Genomic DNA, 14,978 nt, shown 5'->3' with positions numbered 1-14,978 from the left:
TGCATTTTTGATGCAGACTCTTCATATACTCAAGCTGGAGTAAAGTTTATGCACTGAAGACTGATGGGTTACATCCGAATTTCAAGCACTGGTAATCAGATAAAGAGAACACAGGAAAAAAACTCTACAGATTCCTTGCAATGTTTATCTGAAATAACTTTTTTTCCTTCTCAAGTCATCTGATTATAAAAATAACAATTACAAAAACATTCCTTCCAGATAATTTACTTCACAGACAAACTGGCAGCTAAGTGAAGCACGTAACATGCCTGTTCTCAAAAGTAATCAGAAACCAGCAGGTCGATAATGGAACATTTAGCAACTATCACTCTGGGGCCTTGACACATACCAGATGAAATAATTTTATTTGCCTCAATCATTTGCTGTAGAAGAATTAGTGTCATTGTGATATATCATCAAAGGAATCATTGTCTCCTGCTTTCTGTTCCATAACCGTTTTTCATAAATATTCTGAATTTACATCCTATTCCTAAGTTAATTTGAGACATCGGCAGGTTGAAAGAATGCTCTTCCTCCTTGTGGAGAGTAAAACATGCCATTTGTAATCTTTATTTTGCTTTATATACTTATAATTGTGAAACTTACAATTGGCCATAGATTACGCATAAAAAATTATCCAGCTGTTTTTAAATTTCAGCCCCAGAACTGAAATATTGCTAACAACACTGGAGCTGTTCAGATCAGAGAGCAAAACTATTTGAAATTATCCCTGGTAAACACCTGAACTGCACCTTCAAGGTCAGAAGAGTTTGCTTAAATTCTGTTTGTATTTTTCCTAACCTCTTTGTACTCCAACTTGATAGCTAAACTTTGTTAGGCTCATTTTCAGCATACTTTGATCATATAAATTTTTTGTACCATGGTTGAGTCACCATACGTTCGTGATCTGATTATTTGTTTGCTTGAGGCTCCTCTCTTTTTGTCCAGAATCTCAACTGTCCCTTGAACAGGTCAAATGGATATTTGCTCTGTGCTGCTTATTGTCTACCAATATCCCGATGCAGGTTAATAAACTTAGTTCTATGGAATCCTTTTTCGCTTGGTTTGCAATAGAGACAGGTTTGCTTTCTAGTTAATTATTTCTAATCTAGCTGGATAACCACAGAAAGAAAAATAGTAAAGCCTCCTGAGAGTTCAGTCATTCTTGTCCACCTATCTAAGACTAGCATAAATATTTTACACTGAAGATACGTATTTGCAAGTGCTGTGATAAGCTGGTACATAAGGGTTTGTTGAGAGCTGTAAGGCATCCTTCCTCCATCCTCCAAGTGAAAAAGGTCCAGCCTCTGACTAGCAAAGGAATTCTTTCCAAAAGCCAGCAGCTAGCAACACCCATTCCTCAACAGCATGTTTAGCTTGACAGGAGGCACTCACCAGTACCCCAGCCCTGTAACTGCCCATAGAGCAGAGTCCCTGAGAGTTACTTCTACAGGGCTCCCGTTCAGCTGTATACCAAATACAGTATCCCAGATACATGAGCTTAACATCAACCTAATGCAATATTCAATGAACTTATAAATAAAACTTAAACATTTATTTTAGCTAGATATCTTGCCAGGTTTCTATTACAAGATCAAAACCAAAGCAACTCCTTTTCTAAGTTTAAGAGACTTTCTCACATATGGTTCTTAAGTAATGCCCCAGCCACTAAAACAGGGGTTTGAACTTCATAGGAGTATCTTATTCTCTAAATAGTACCCCCAAATCTGGATGACTTCCTTTGGCTTCAGCTTCGGAAGTATTTTTTCTACTTCCTCCTCCCTCTCAATGTCAGCAGGAAGCTTGCAAGGATTAGCTCAGGCTTTGATAGAGCATTTCTTGGGACATTACCCATGGCTCATCTTCCTGATAGGAAGTCTTTTGTATTGCGGTCTTAATGAGGCCCTCCTCCACAAACAGCAGAGTTTACATTTTAAAATGCTCTCCTGACATTACAATATTTCGCATACACACACCACAAAAGCATCACTTGTGAAACAGTTCTCTTAAGCTCATTATCTTAAGTGTGTCATTTGCTTTACATATTATTAATACAGTTGTCGAGACTTGGTAGTAGACCAAGCAGTCATCTCCTGCTGCTTGCTGTCAAATTTAGGGGTTTGCTGTGTAACAAATACCATTCCTGCAAGCAGATGCCATCATAACTGGACCCATATTACAGAGTACTAACATCATGACACACTAATTTCCATTCCTGTTTTCATGCATCCAATCACTCTTGGCTTTTTATACTACCATTGCAGAGAACAATATTCTGGAAATTATTTTCAATGCCTGCTGAGCTTTTTTTCTTAGAAGATGTCCTAATTTCAGGTCCTTAAGGTCATATTTATGAAATCCGTAATATTTCACAGGAAAACCAGATTGATGACATTATTCTGCATTGAATCTCTGAATGCTAGTGTTATGTGCTTGAATGCAATTTCTCAACAGCCTTCATATTTTACAACTGAAAAACCTTAAGACTATCAATCAGCAAGACTCAGTCTGTTGTTCACACCCTCTTCCAAATCACTAACATACACTGAAATAACATGATGGAGCCTTTAAGGTCCTTGCTCTTTATTTAGAGTGGAACTTACGAGGTTAAGTAAGGTGTGAACATAATACAGAACAGTATGTACTTCATAAGATTATGCTTTATTTATCCAATTATTGGCCTGCCTTTACAATCACTTTTCTTGAAATGAGGCTCAATTTAATTCTCAGGATGTCCCACAGACCCTTTGGAGAGAATTTAATATCTTTAAGAAAAGGGTTTCCAAGCTATCTTACATATTTTGGGGAATGTCTGTGAGTGTATTCTTTCCTTCAGAATTCTCTAATGAATACAGAAGATCAAAATGTAGAGAAGTATTCCAGACAAAGATAGGAATTATTCCCAGTGGTATATTTTTGTTCTAGATTCAACAGTTTGAGGCAAAGGCACTTTCTGTATTTCCCTTGAAGACAATTTCATAGTCTATCAGCTCCATTAAAATATATTTTAGATTTTTGTCTGAAGTACAGTTTCCTTAATCTCATCCCAATATTTCTAGTTCTGTTTCCTTGCACCACAGTAAGTAATTAGTCCCCAGCTCCCATCGGCAGTTATACTGTCACTTAGTGACTGTTTTGCCTACCTTCTACATTTGTAGACTGATTTAGTTTTTCTTTACAAGTCTCTTCAACCCTGCAATCATTTTTGCTGATGCTCTTGAACATCTCTTTAGCTGTATACCTTCTACAGACCTTCACCGAAATGCGTTCCAGGTGTTGCCTCATCAGATTAGATAAAGATCACCTCCTGATTCAGATTCTATGAGTACCGCATTGCTGTTTGGTTTTGATAATGTATTGCATTTCAAATTCAGACATATATTTCTGTCTGCTACCACCTCTTTAATCATTCCTACTTGTCTCTTTCAGTTAAAGAAAAAAAATCACATTAAAAAATTCCAATTTACTTTCAGTTAAAAAAAAATATACAACAGAGTGTAAGTAACAGACATCAGTGCAACATAGCACATATCATCTTCCCAGCCTAAGACTAAACATGCTATCAAGGGGTAAACCCTTAATTAATGTAAACTGTGCCAGGCCCTACTGAAGGTATCTTCTGGCAAAAATAGCTGAGTATCGGTCCCCTCATTACTACTACTATCTATTATTGGACATTTGGGTTTCCTCTGACAATCAAATGCATTTTAAACATGAAACAAAGCAGAATATGTAATAAGTATCTACCGTACATATTGAAAAGCACGGTTTGGTACTTTGGATTTTCAAACCTGGTCATCAAAGTTTCAGTTCTAAGTCTCCAGCTTTCAGATCTAAGCCTTTAAATCCCTTTATTTTTCCTCTTTCACATTTATCACATTAAAATCTTTTTCCTCTCCATATCCTTTACTGGTTTTAAAAAAAACTGCATAAACATTTTGAGCACTGCAGAGTTAAGAAAAAACAAGTGGATTATGTTTTATGTACAGTCAGAGGTTCAAACTAAGTCAAGGCAGGAGTTCCTGAAAGGTCCCTTCACCTGGATCTTCCTCACCATCTCCTCCTCATCTTCCAAAGGCTGCTGAAAACTTACTGTATATTATTGAGGCCAGCACATTTAAAACAATTTTTCTCATGATTTATGTGCTATATTTTGCCTTAGCTCTGCTAGAGGGAATAGTTGATTTTTCTGGGCACGGTGCCCAGATTATGTTTAATTTTGTCTACAGATTGTACAGTTTCCCAGATACTATACCAGAGATGAGCATTTTATAAGTTAATAAAACAATAAATAAAATAAAATCTGTTCTCATGTCTCCACGTAATAACTGGAACCTTAAAAGCCTTGCCCTGTTTTATAGAAGCTTCCCTTTGTTACAGTCAGTGACTAAAAATATATCAAATTATTTTGAAGTGATAAAAAATAAGGTAAATAGTTTATAGAATCCCCACAGAAACACTTCAAATTTAACCTTAAATTTCTTAAACAAATAGCTAACATAAAGTTCCATTACTGAATGCATTATGTATTAGTTATATTAAGAAGGAATCAGTTTGGATTCCAATACAATACTTCACATAATTATTTTATTTTTAGAATAAAAAGAGGAAGGAAAAACTTACTGTGTATTCTGATTTCCAATTGTCCATTTGTAAAAAAAAGAATGATGAGGGAAAAGAAAAAAAAAAGAAATGTGAAATAAAACAATGATGCAAGATCCTTACAGTAAACATACATTAATAATAAAAAAAGTTGTGTCACATAATCTGCTGATCTATATTTGACTAAAGTCTATGGGACAATAAAGGGTACAAGTCAGCACAGAATCTAAGCACCTGACGTTTTCTTTGCAAGGAACTAATTGCACAGATACAACACTCCAGTTTTTACCAATCCATAGTCTATCATCTTTAATTCCTGATATCAGTCAATATAAGATGGAAAAATATATACAGTTCAACACGAGCTGTTAAAGTAACTTGGTATCTGTGGCTCAATATGTAACTTGGAGCTTCTGAAGCTATGCTAAACTATCCACAAGTACAAGTCAGTAATCATTTCTGCTTTATTCCTTACCTGTGATTGTGTAAGGATAATAATTCCAAGCCTTCTCTGTAACATAAAATATTTTGGGAACAACTGCTCTAGCCCAGCTAGGCAGTTTGCTGAAAATAAAAAGAAAATATAAAATTAGAATATGAGTATTGTAGAAAAGAAGATACTTCCAAACGTGCTCATAATTTGACAGGTGTTTCATAGGATACAGCAATACCTGGACTTCACAACAGTATTTTCATCTCATGACTATGCATTCTGTCTCAGCTTTCTCCACAAGCATATATGAAACCAAGTCTGGTTGTTCCCGTCTCAAAGTGAGCAAGATGGTGCCAGTGCAATAGCCCCTGATCAGACTTAAATTGAGGTTGCAGATTTCAAGAATTTATGGCCTCAAACCTTTGGTCATGGATGAGCTCAGCGGGTTAGACCATGCAAGGTGTATCTCTGCCACAGTATTCTTAACCACAGGGAGGCACTCTCTAACAAGAGGTAACGTGTGATTTCAGTCCACTTTGATCCCAATTCCATGATTTCTTCTTAGAGACTATTTCTTCTTCCTCCATATTCTCTGCTGGCACACAAACTCTTACATCAACTCACCCAGCGCACAATTCTTCCCACACTACCAACACCAACTCTTGAGTAGGAAGCTTTTATATTAAAATTAACAAATCACTCAAAACACCTTTGTGAGACTGGTAGGTAGTACTAGTCCCATTTTGCTGATGGGAAAAGTAAATCACAAAAGTTGAAGAGAATTAATGGAACTGATGACAGACCAAGCTCTGAGCTATGACAAGAGAACTTACCAGTGTGGTGGTACAACTGCAGTAGAATAAGAAATGAAAGATGTGGATACAGCACATGGAAAGATCATTAAAGGGTAAGTAAATAATACTATGGAAGTGTGGGAGCATTTTCTTTACCACGGATCCTGGGTCTTTCATTTCCAGAAATCTGGTCACTCAGGGTACCAAAGAAGCGATGAACAAACATACATTTTAAAAAGGCAAGTTCATGAGAATTCATCTTTCAACCCTTTCTTAATGACATCAATTCTAATCACTGAAGCTGCCAGGAACAAAGGTGCTGCACTAGTCACTCAAAAGAAGGCAGACCTTTGGAGACCACAAGTATCACTGTACCTCAGGGACTCAGTTACAATCATGTTGGTCTGGTGATGTGTCGAGCAGATCACCCAGCCAAAGACTGAATCTTTACTGAACTGAAGTAGATGCTTTCAGACTTCAGATTTCCAAGTGCAAATGTTTGTAACAGTTATGTTTAGATAATTGTGTGCAGGAAGTAAATTAACTTTCCATATTAACAAATTTCTGAGGAAAATACAGAGTTTGGATCATTAAGGCTTATTTAACCATGATCTGCTACACATAAATATTGTATTTGTCCAGAGGCAAAATGCAGACATTAGTACATTATCTAAAGATTCAAAGTCAAGTGCATTGACTTTTGCTCCTTGATGACATTGCTCAAAACCAGATTCTTTTCTTTACACAAACCTTTCTTGTGTACAGTCTTATAAGCAGCATTTTACATACTGCACAATAGACTTAACTGTATCAGATCTTTTGTCTGTTTTGTCAGCCTCTGTCAGTGTCTTTTTATGACTCTCTCTCTGCTCCCTCCCTTACCCCTGCTAAACTTTACTCTGATGCCTAAATAATAAATACCAGAGGATGCAGACTTTCAGCCTTTGAAAACAATGCTTCAGCAGGAGAGAAAAGGCAGTAAACAATTCTGAATATAACTAAGGCTTACACTGACACCAGAAAATTTTACTAGTAATGTCTTTATTAACATACAGCTGCTCATTTGTTTTTTTTTTTTGTTGTTATTGTTGTTTTTCGCATATTTTCCTGTCTACCTATCTTCGCCGGTGCAGCACATTTCCAAACCAAATAATTTTATGAGCAACACACACATTATACTCAGAGTTGCCAGCAAGGCACAGCCACAGACACACATGAATTGTTCCAAGGGCCCATTCACAGAAAGAAAACATAATATTTCTATTTTAGCAGCACAGGTATCTGTGGATCACATTATTTTTGGGTTTTCTTTGTCTGTTTGTTTTTGTTTGTTTTTGTTTTGGTTTGGTTTTTAATTTCTTCCTTCCCTGGATGAAGTTCAGTCTTTCAGCAAGTAGGGAGGAAGTATTTCTTAAAGGGATTCCAGCTGAAGCCATTGGTAAGCAAGACGACCCTCTGCAAGAACTAAAGTATTAGCAGGCAAGAAAAGATAAATCAAAATAATGCACAAATCTTTCCAAGAAACCATCACTGAAATATGTAAGTTCAAATTTCTTCAGGAGAGATCAGTCCAGAGCAAAATAAAGTGAAGCAAAGCTAGCAAGTTTATTAGGGCGGTGGACCCTGGAAGAAGAAAAGATGAGGGAGAGAACTGTGCTGGTGTAAGGAGTCCTGTTCCTCAAGGAAGGCAGGCAGAGGAGTTTTCAGCACATCTTGTACAGCAGCACGTCTCCTTGAGTGAAGTCTTCCAGAGAGATCCTGGCCTCCCAGCAAAACCTATCGTCGCCTGCAAACTTGCTGATCCTTTCCACAAAGCTTTAATAGTACTGCAGTATCTGGTGGTATTGTGCCACAAGAACCAGATTCAAATAGCAAATCTGGTGATGATTATCAAGGAGTATTCAAAATTATCATTAAACTCAGTGAGCCTGACTTCAAACGTCCACCATAGCTTTAGGTAAACGTCCCAAGTTGTTGTAGGCACACAGATACTCTTTGTCAACGTTCCTACCTGTCTTTCAGTAAGAGATCCTTTGTTCCATTGCCTGCACTACCAGAAACAATATGCTTTCCAAGTATGTCTTCTACATGCTTTCTAGGACATAGTCCTTCTGGTTATTCTGAATTACCCTAAAGTGGCAATTATGAATATGCTCTTCAGTGCTTAAAGCCTTTACTCTTCTTAACATGAAGGAAAGAAATATCCAGAAACATAAAAACCCCAGACTTCTGGGAGCTCTACAACAGGAACACATTTATTGATTTTCTCCCAAGTCCTGTATCTAGCCTGTACGAGAACAGAGTTATAATCACAATAACATTAAATGTTGGCAAGATATATATATATATATATTATTGGACTGTGTGTGTGTGCGTGCAGCATTACTGGTGATTCAATTTAGCCTGAGTTAAGGTTAGATATGTCAGGATTGCAGTGGAGGAGTAACTTGCAATGTAGAAGCAATAGCTGTAGTGTTTCTATGCCCACTACGAAATGCTGCAGAGCATAAGTTTAATAAAATGACACAGGCTCAGAGGAATAGAAGAACATCAGAAAAGCAGCGATATTCAATTAGATCAGCAGTAGTAAAAATGGGAACAGATTGAGCAATATATTTCATAGGACACAAATATATATATATTTTAAAACATGTCCAGCCTTTGAGTGTGGAGGCATTGACCCTCACCAGTATAGTTTCACCATAGGAAGAGACACATATTTCACTTTAAGAAATGACGGAACATTTGGTAAACAAAAGCAATTTTATCCATCATGCCTTTAAGCTTATTACTTTGGTACAGAAAGTCATCATTGTACAAGCCTAATGGTCATTCATAATGTCAATTAACTTTGCTGAGGCAAATCTTTTGTCACTAACAATGGAGTACTGGCTTTGTGACAGTATTATGAAGTGAGATACCCTTATATCATTTTAGTGGTTTGGTTTTGGTTTTTGGGGGGAGGGTGGGGTATTTGTTGTTTTTGCTTTTTAGTTTGTTTCTTTGTTTTCCCCCCCGTAATTTTGGAGAACGGAATGACATTGAAGTGTAAGAGAAAACAAAAAATCCTGATTTTCAGTATATCCTTAACTTCAAGTTATAATTCTTTTTCTTGGAAAAGATACTCCAGAAGAAATGACAACTAATCTCTCTATTTCAAGCCACTGGTCTATCCCACCTTCCTTCTTCCTGCGGCTACCAGGAAGCAGCATGTATTCATGGGAACATGGTCTACTTGAAACAGAAAGGCTATCGGCTGGAAAGGATATTCCTTGCAAATTTTTATTACAGCCCATGCTGAGAGAAACAGTTTTACTGCACTTGCCTGTTGAGATAGACCCGTTTTTCTGTTAGCTGACCATTGCCATGGTTTGGATCTTCATAAGGTTCATTCTGCACCACTTCCACACCTTCACCTCGGTCACTCTGCTCATGGCTATGCTTGCTTATCATGTACAGCTGTCCAATTCTGTACTGCAAAGCAAAATCAAGAACAATGTATTAGCTTTATGTAATACATGGCATTCAAAAGCCAATGTCATACAATGATACAGCAGTGTGTGCAAATAAAAGGTAGTTCAAGGGCAAAAAACAGTATTTTGCAGCTTCATTTAGACCTATGAGTCAGGGTCCTCCCATTACCTTATTAAGTCCAGGGCATCACTTGTGGAAAAAACAACAAAAACTGTGTGTATACAGATGAAAAGTATCGGGCCAGTCTTTTATTTTTAGACTGTATTTGTAAGGATATAAGTTAAGCATAAATAAACAATTTCTCTACTGCTGCCATGTGCTGACATGCAAGGGGATTTTAACCAGCAGGTGAACTCTAAAAATCCTGTGGGACACAGGATTCTCCTGTCATGCCAACACGATGCCAAATAATGAAGCCCCACAAAAAAGATTCAGGAGAACTATTGCCGATACACAGAAACAGGAGTGCCAGCTCTTAAGAAAAAACACATGTAGACTCTAAGTCCTTTGAAAAAGAAGTTTGAGACAAGTGATTTGGCAATATTATTAAAATGAATTTAAGTACTTAAATGATCCTTTTTGTATAGGCTCTCGAGTTACTTAGGAAGCCAAAACCCAGGAGGGTTGACCCAACATTGCTATCACAGAAAAATAAATTGTTGTACTGGCAATTGATATTTTTCTCAGTATGTCTGCATCTGCACTAAGGCTTTTGCCTCCAGAGAAATACAACAAAAAATACATCCTGAGTCTTCATTAGCCAAGATTTTAGAGTAAAATTGTACTTTCCCACACATTTTTCTGGTCTGAGATTTTATTATCACTTAAGTCCTTTCCACATTCTTGAACATACCACGGTTCTTACAACAAACTGCCTTTGGATCTATCCAGTTTTCTCCATTTGGATCCCTCTCTCCCCCAAAGTAATTTATTTAGGCATATACATGCTAATCACTTCAATCACATCCATCACTTCAAATACAAAGAACAACCTGTTAATTTAGAGAATAGCTGAGCTACTACACAAGCTGCCAAGTACTAGCTCAGCATAAGCAAACAAAAGCATAGTGACAGTCTGACCTCAGAAAACTCCACGAGATTCTTGTGGTTATTACATATTATAAACAGCAATCCTATCACAGACTTTAAAAAGCCCCAAAAGCCCAAATTGAAAGAGCAATTAGCTGGGCAAAAAGCCCCAAACCATCACAGACATTATTAACAACTGCCAACAAGACAGTCTTACTAAATAAACAATAAGGAATAGGATCATGGAGGGCTCCCTACAGAAGTTCTTTAAATTCCACATAACCCCATTTTATTCCCCTGCAGCAGGCAGGCCACAAGAAGGTAAGAAATTCAGAAATTGCATCTTGCAGGATCATTCACTTAGGGGACAGGGATTTCCCTTCTCCTAGTACTGAATGGACACCACCTACTTCCTTGCCAGCCACACACTACAACAGAGAAGCAGATGATTTGCATCAAAAACGTGCCTTTCAGTGGATAATTCCAAAGTACTAAAAATGCCTCCAGTTTATAAAAAGGTTCTTTAGGGGCAAAAGGGTGCTCTGGGAGCGGGGGATGAGGTACCTTGGATCTATTTTCTTTTCCTCTTATCTAATTAGGTAATTTCAGTGGATTTTTTTCCCATTACCTTTCTTCAAACATCTCACAGTGAAGAATACAACCCACTCTTAAAACTCGTTGGAACTAGTAAAAAAAAGGACTAGGGGAAAAGAAAAAAAGATACAGTTGTCATAAAACTAGCGAGTGTCATAGGGGTCAGGTCAATTAATTGTGAAAATGTGACCCTTGTAACATTTGAAAAAAATTCAATAAATCTCTGCAGAAGTGCTGGCTACGCAACCTAGAGGTGCCTGAAAATTTAAGTGTTATGCACATAGTGTTTCTTCCTCTCCTTTCTCTTCTTAATTGGTGAGTATTGATGGCCCTTTTTTTAATTAGAATGATCATTCTTTCTCTTTATATTCTATATAACTTTGGAGAATCTGCTCTCTCACTACACAGAAATGTTCCCAAGACATTCACTAAAATGATAAGTAGAGTAATGCTCTTTACACAATTTGATGCTGGCACTATCTCCTGCCTATATATTCAGCTTTCTCATCTCTGGTACCTCTTTCACACAAAATGTCCCCATTTAAGAGATAAGCCCTAAAATTATTTTTCTTGCTAATCCAGTTATCTACCTTAGTCTCTACTGAATCCTCTTCTTATCTGTCTCATCATATTTAAACATTTTGTCCTAATCTTCAAGGCTCTGAAGAGCTGCAGTCCCCACACATACCTTTTAACTAGTTCCATGAAAAGCTGGCTTCTCTTTTTCACTAACAATAAATTAATGCACTGGTACACAGGCAAGGCAAAATTTGCAGACAGAGGTAGTATATTTTATTTGATCAACGAGTACAGTTGGAAAAAGGAGAACTTACAGGCACATGAAGCTGTTCTCCAGGCCTGAAATAAAAAAACCCATACTTCAAAGCTGAATGCAAGCTGAGAAAAAATGCTTTGCCTTTAATGAGATATGTATCAATTAGACCACCTGAGAGTAAAGATCATTACTGCCTGTGGAGTGATAAGGATGTTAGAAAAGAGGAGAGGTGATAAGGTGCTTATCTTCTAATGGAAAGAAAGAGATCAGTAATATATAACCTGTGGAACATGAAAAGGTTAGGTGAGGAGAGGGGAGAGGAATTACAATTTGCCATAAAGCCAATATTTCTATTGAGATCTCTATTGAGAATTTTGTTATCCCATTAAGTTATGACTTTTAGTTGCCATGGACATCTCTGGAAAGTGTTTCATGATTGGACGTATCACTGCATGCTTTGATTTCCTACTACCATGTCGTCCTTTGCAATTTTGCTCTCAATTTCAATGGTCAAATAAAGACCTCTCAGTTTCTGCCAGAACTATTGGCTCAGAAACATCAAGATGAATGTACATTCGCGCTGACAACTAACAATGGGGTTGTACTAAAGCATTTATTTGCTGCAGCATCATCAATCAGAGATATCCACCTATAACACCACCACGTGTTTTGCTAACAGAGACTGTTGTTCTTTCATGGACCCATACTACCATAAAATGCTAGCAAAATATCAAATCACAGACTGTAAATCAATCTGAGTACATGGTTAAGAGGGGCTAAGCTGCATACCCGCTGTACTCTTCAGATGATGATCAGTGCTGTCAAGTAGAAATTGCTTTACAGATGTTGCAGTCAGTGCTTAAAGAAAGGTTCTACTTCTCCAATGAGACTCAAAATCACACACGCTCCAATTGTACCTAAGATCTCACAGAAGGTATCCAAGGCAGCTCAGCGTGGCGCTTCTGACTTGGGAGATGTTGAAGAAAACAGAAGGCACCACAACTGGTGCTGGACAGCTCTTCTGCAGGAATCCTACTGCTACTCGCCTCTCCCCTGGCGATGACTTTCCATACCTATGGATCTGACACCAGTCAAGTGGAAATACCCACCTTTCATAACTATTGAAATGACTGTGCAGTCCTGCTATGAAGCAGCTCTATTCTGCAAAAGAAACATACTTTTACATGTACTTCAAAGTAGCTAACTTAGCTCTTTTGGGTGCTATTAATTTGGTTTTATCTGGTTTACAAAATTTTAATATCATTCTAGAGCAGGATGAAAAAAGTTAACTTCCAAAATTATAATACTTTACTAAACCAGCGAATATACAACTATTATTTCAGGTAAAATAACTTTTTAAAAAGTGTATGTTTATATTTACATGAATAAAATCCAAATCAAAGATGTGTCTTTTAGAACTTGCTGAAATTTAAATGTCTGAAGAAAAAAGTCACAGCTTTTCGTAACTTCCTATTGATATTGTGGAGAAATATCACTTAAGAAACATTCTAGAGCAGTAAACAATACTCATTATTCCTGCAAGGGTAAACTGGTGTGCCACTATTATTTGTGTTGCTCTATCACAATCTGAATTTCCACGTTCTTAGCTGTAAGATAATTTTCCAAGACCATATACTGTTTCAAGGAAGTTAGGAAAATCTCACACAGTGGCACCTGATCTGAATTTGGTTCTGGAGAAAAACTCTTTGTTTGAAAACTCTTCAGTTTAATAGGGGGAAATTTCTTCAATATCAAAGGAAGAACTTCAACAAACAAATGCATTGAATGTGGAGTTAGAGATTTCTAAGGATATTGCTATGTGGCTTCTGTTGCAGACTTGATGTTTCTCAACTCCTAATGAGTTAGACATTGTCTCAGTGGTGACTTCTCTTTTCCTTCAACAGGCAGATGGTGTTTGCCCATTGGGAGTTTAGTCATACAAGAAACAAGCTTATGTTAGCAACAGCATAATGATGGTCAATCTGATTTTGTTTAAAATTATAAGTGAGACCAGAATCACTTTTTTGGTGTTCTTGAGGCAGGAGGGGGACAAAAAGAATAAAAAAAGGGGGGGGGGGGGGGTGTCCACCCTACACATCTTTCATTTGTAGAACTCCCGCTGTCTTCAGCAGAAGCTGCACAAGAAATCCTTGTACAAACATGTGAATTTTTTTCAGCCTGACCGACTATTGCTCAGTTTTTGATCTAATACTAGTTTTAGAGTACAACCTTTCACACAACCTTTTGAACTTCACATGGAATATAAAAAGTAGCATTCTCTCAAAGGAGAAATTATGCCAAAGCTATCCATAATCTGAAATTTTTATACCATTCCTTGAAGTTCTTATCTGAATGCTCACAGAGAATGTAACGGATTGATCACTGGCATCATCTTATATGGCAATTCTCATATTCAAAAGTATTGTTGAACCCTTTAATCTACATTTATTTTTCTATAACCAGACTAAACCACCAGGGATGGTGCTGCCATTTCAATTTATGCAATTTATTGTTCCAAGTCAGTAGTGAGATCCCTCCCTGCAGTTAGAAGCTGGAGTCCAGAAGATGCTGAATGTCTTTTATACCTATTAAAGGTAATCGTTGTTCAGCACACTGCATTTTGACACTGGAAAGTATTTCTCACACAGTGATTCATGCTAAAACATGCCAGTGGCTTCTAGTCCTGTCCTCGGAAAACTGCAAAGGTAAAACAGAAAAAAGAAAACCAGCAACAACTAAACTGAAACAGATCTGTACTCGTGCACAAATGTGCTCCTTTGCAGAAGCAGCTATAAAGGGCACAATCCCGCCTCCATTGATGGCAATAGGTGTTTAGTCATTGACCTCAGTTTAGTAAAGATTTACTTCTAGCAAGAAAAGATAATGAATCCACTTCATCGTCAGTTGTATCTGTCTAGCTACACTGAATCCAAGGACATTGATTATGGCAAAACAGTAGCAATTTGATGAAGGAATTCTGATTTATAGAATGGTGTCTCATTAATAGAAAACAATCTTAAAACTGACTGATATGTTTCTGATTTATTTTCAAGTCATAGTGTTTGGAAGACTCTTTGTGTGCTCCTTGGTGAATATGTTCCAAGACTTCATTTCAGGCCATTTTTTTACTAAAAAGATTAATAGGAATATTATTCAGCACTTGTGTAATAATTTCCATGTTTAGAATTATTTAAAACAAGTTCTGATTATTCCTCAAAGTACCACCATGAGACAAGCATGGTGATCCCCAGGTAAGCTTCTTGTCCGAACATGCATA

At 37.2% G+C, this 14,978-nt stretch overlaps 1 protein-coding gene across 1 annotated transcript in view; it reads right to left on the bottom strand.

Annotated features, from left to right (window-relative positions):
* The window catches only part of PITPNC1 (phosphatidylinositol transfer protein cytoplasmic 1), an 89,143-nt gene that overhangs the window by 39,524 nt on the left and 34,641 nt on the right, over nt 1-14,978 (bottom strand). The window contains exons 2-4 of the mRNA XM_082326685.1: nt 9,155-9,303; nt 5,078-5,166; nt 4,624-4,631 (exon numbers count right to left, since the gene is read on the bottom strand). Coding sequence (XP_082182811.1) covers nt 4,624-4,631; nt 5,078-5,166; nt 9,155-9,303 — 246 coding nt within the window. The remainder of the gene's footprint in view (nt 1-4,623; nt 4,632-5,077; nt 5,167-9,154; nt 9,304-14,978) is intronic.

This window comes from Platalea leucorodia (assembly GCF_965183815.1).
Source record: "Platalea leucorodia genome assembly, chromosome: 14".
NCBI classification, from domain to species: domain Eukaryota; kingdom Metazoa; phylum Chordata; class Aves; order Pelecaniformes; family Threskiornithidae; genus Platalea; species Platalea leucorodia.
Note: the sequence above shows the minus strand (reverse complement) of the source record. Positions and strands in the feature narration are given on the sequence as shown.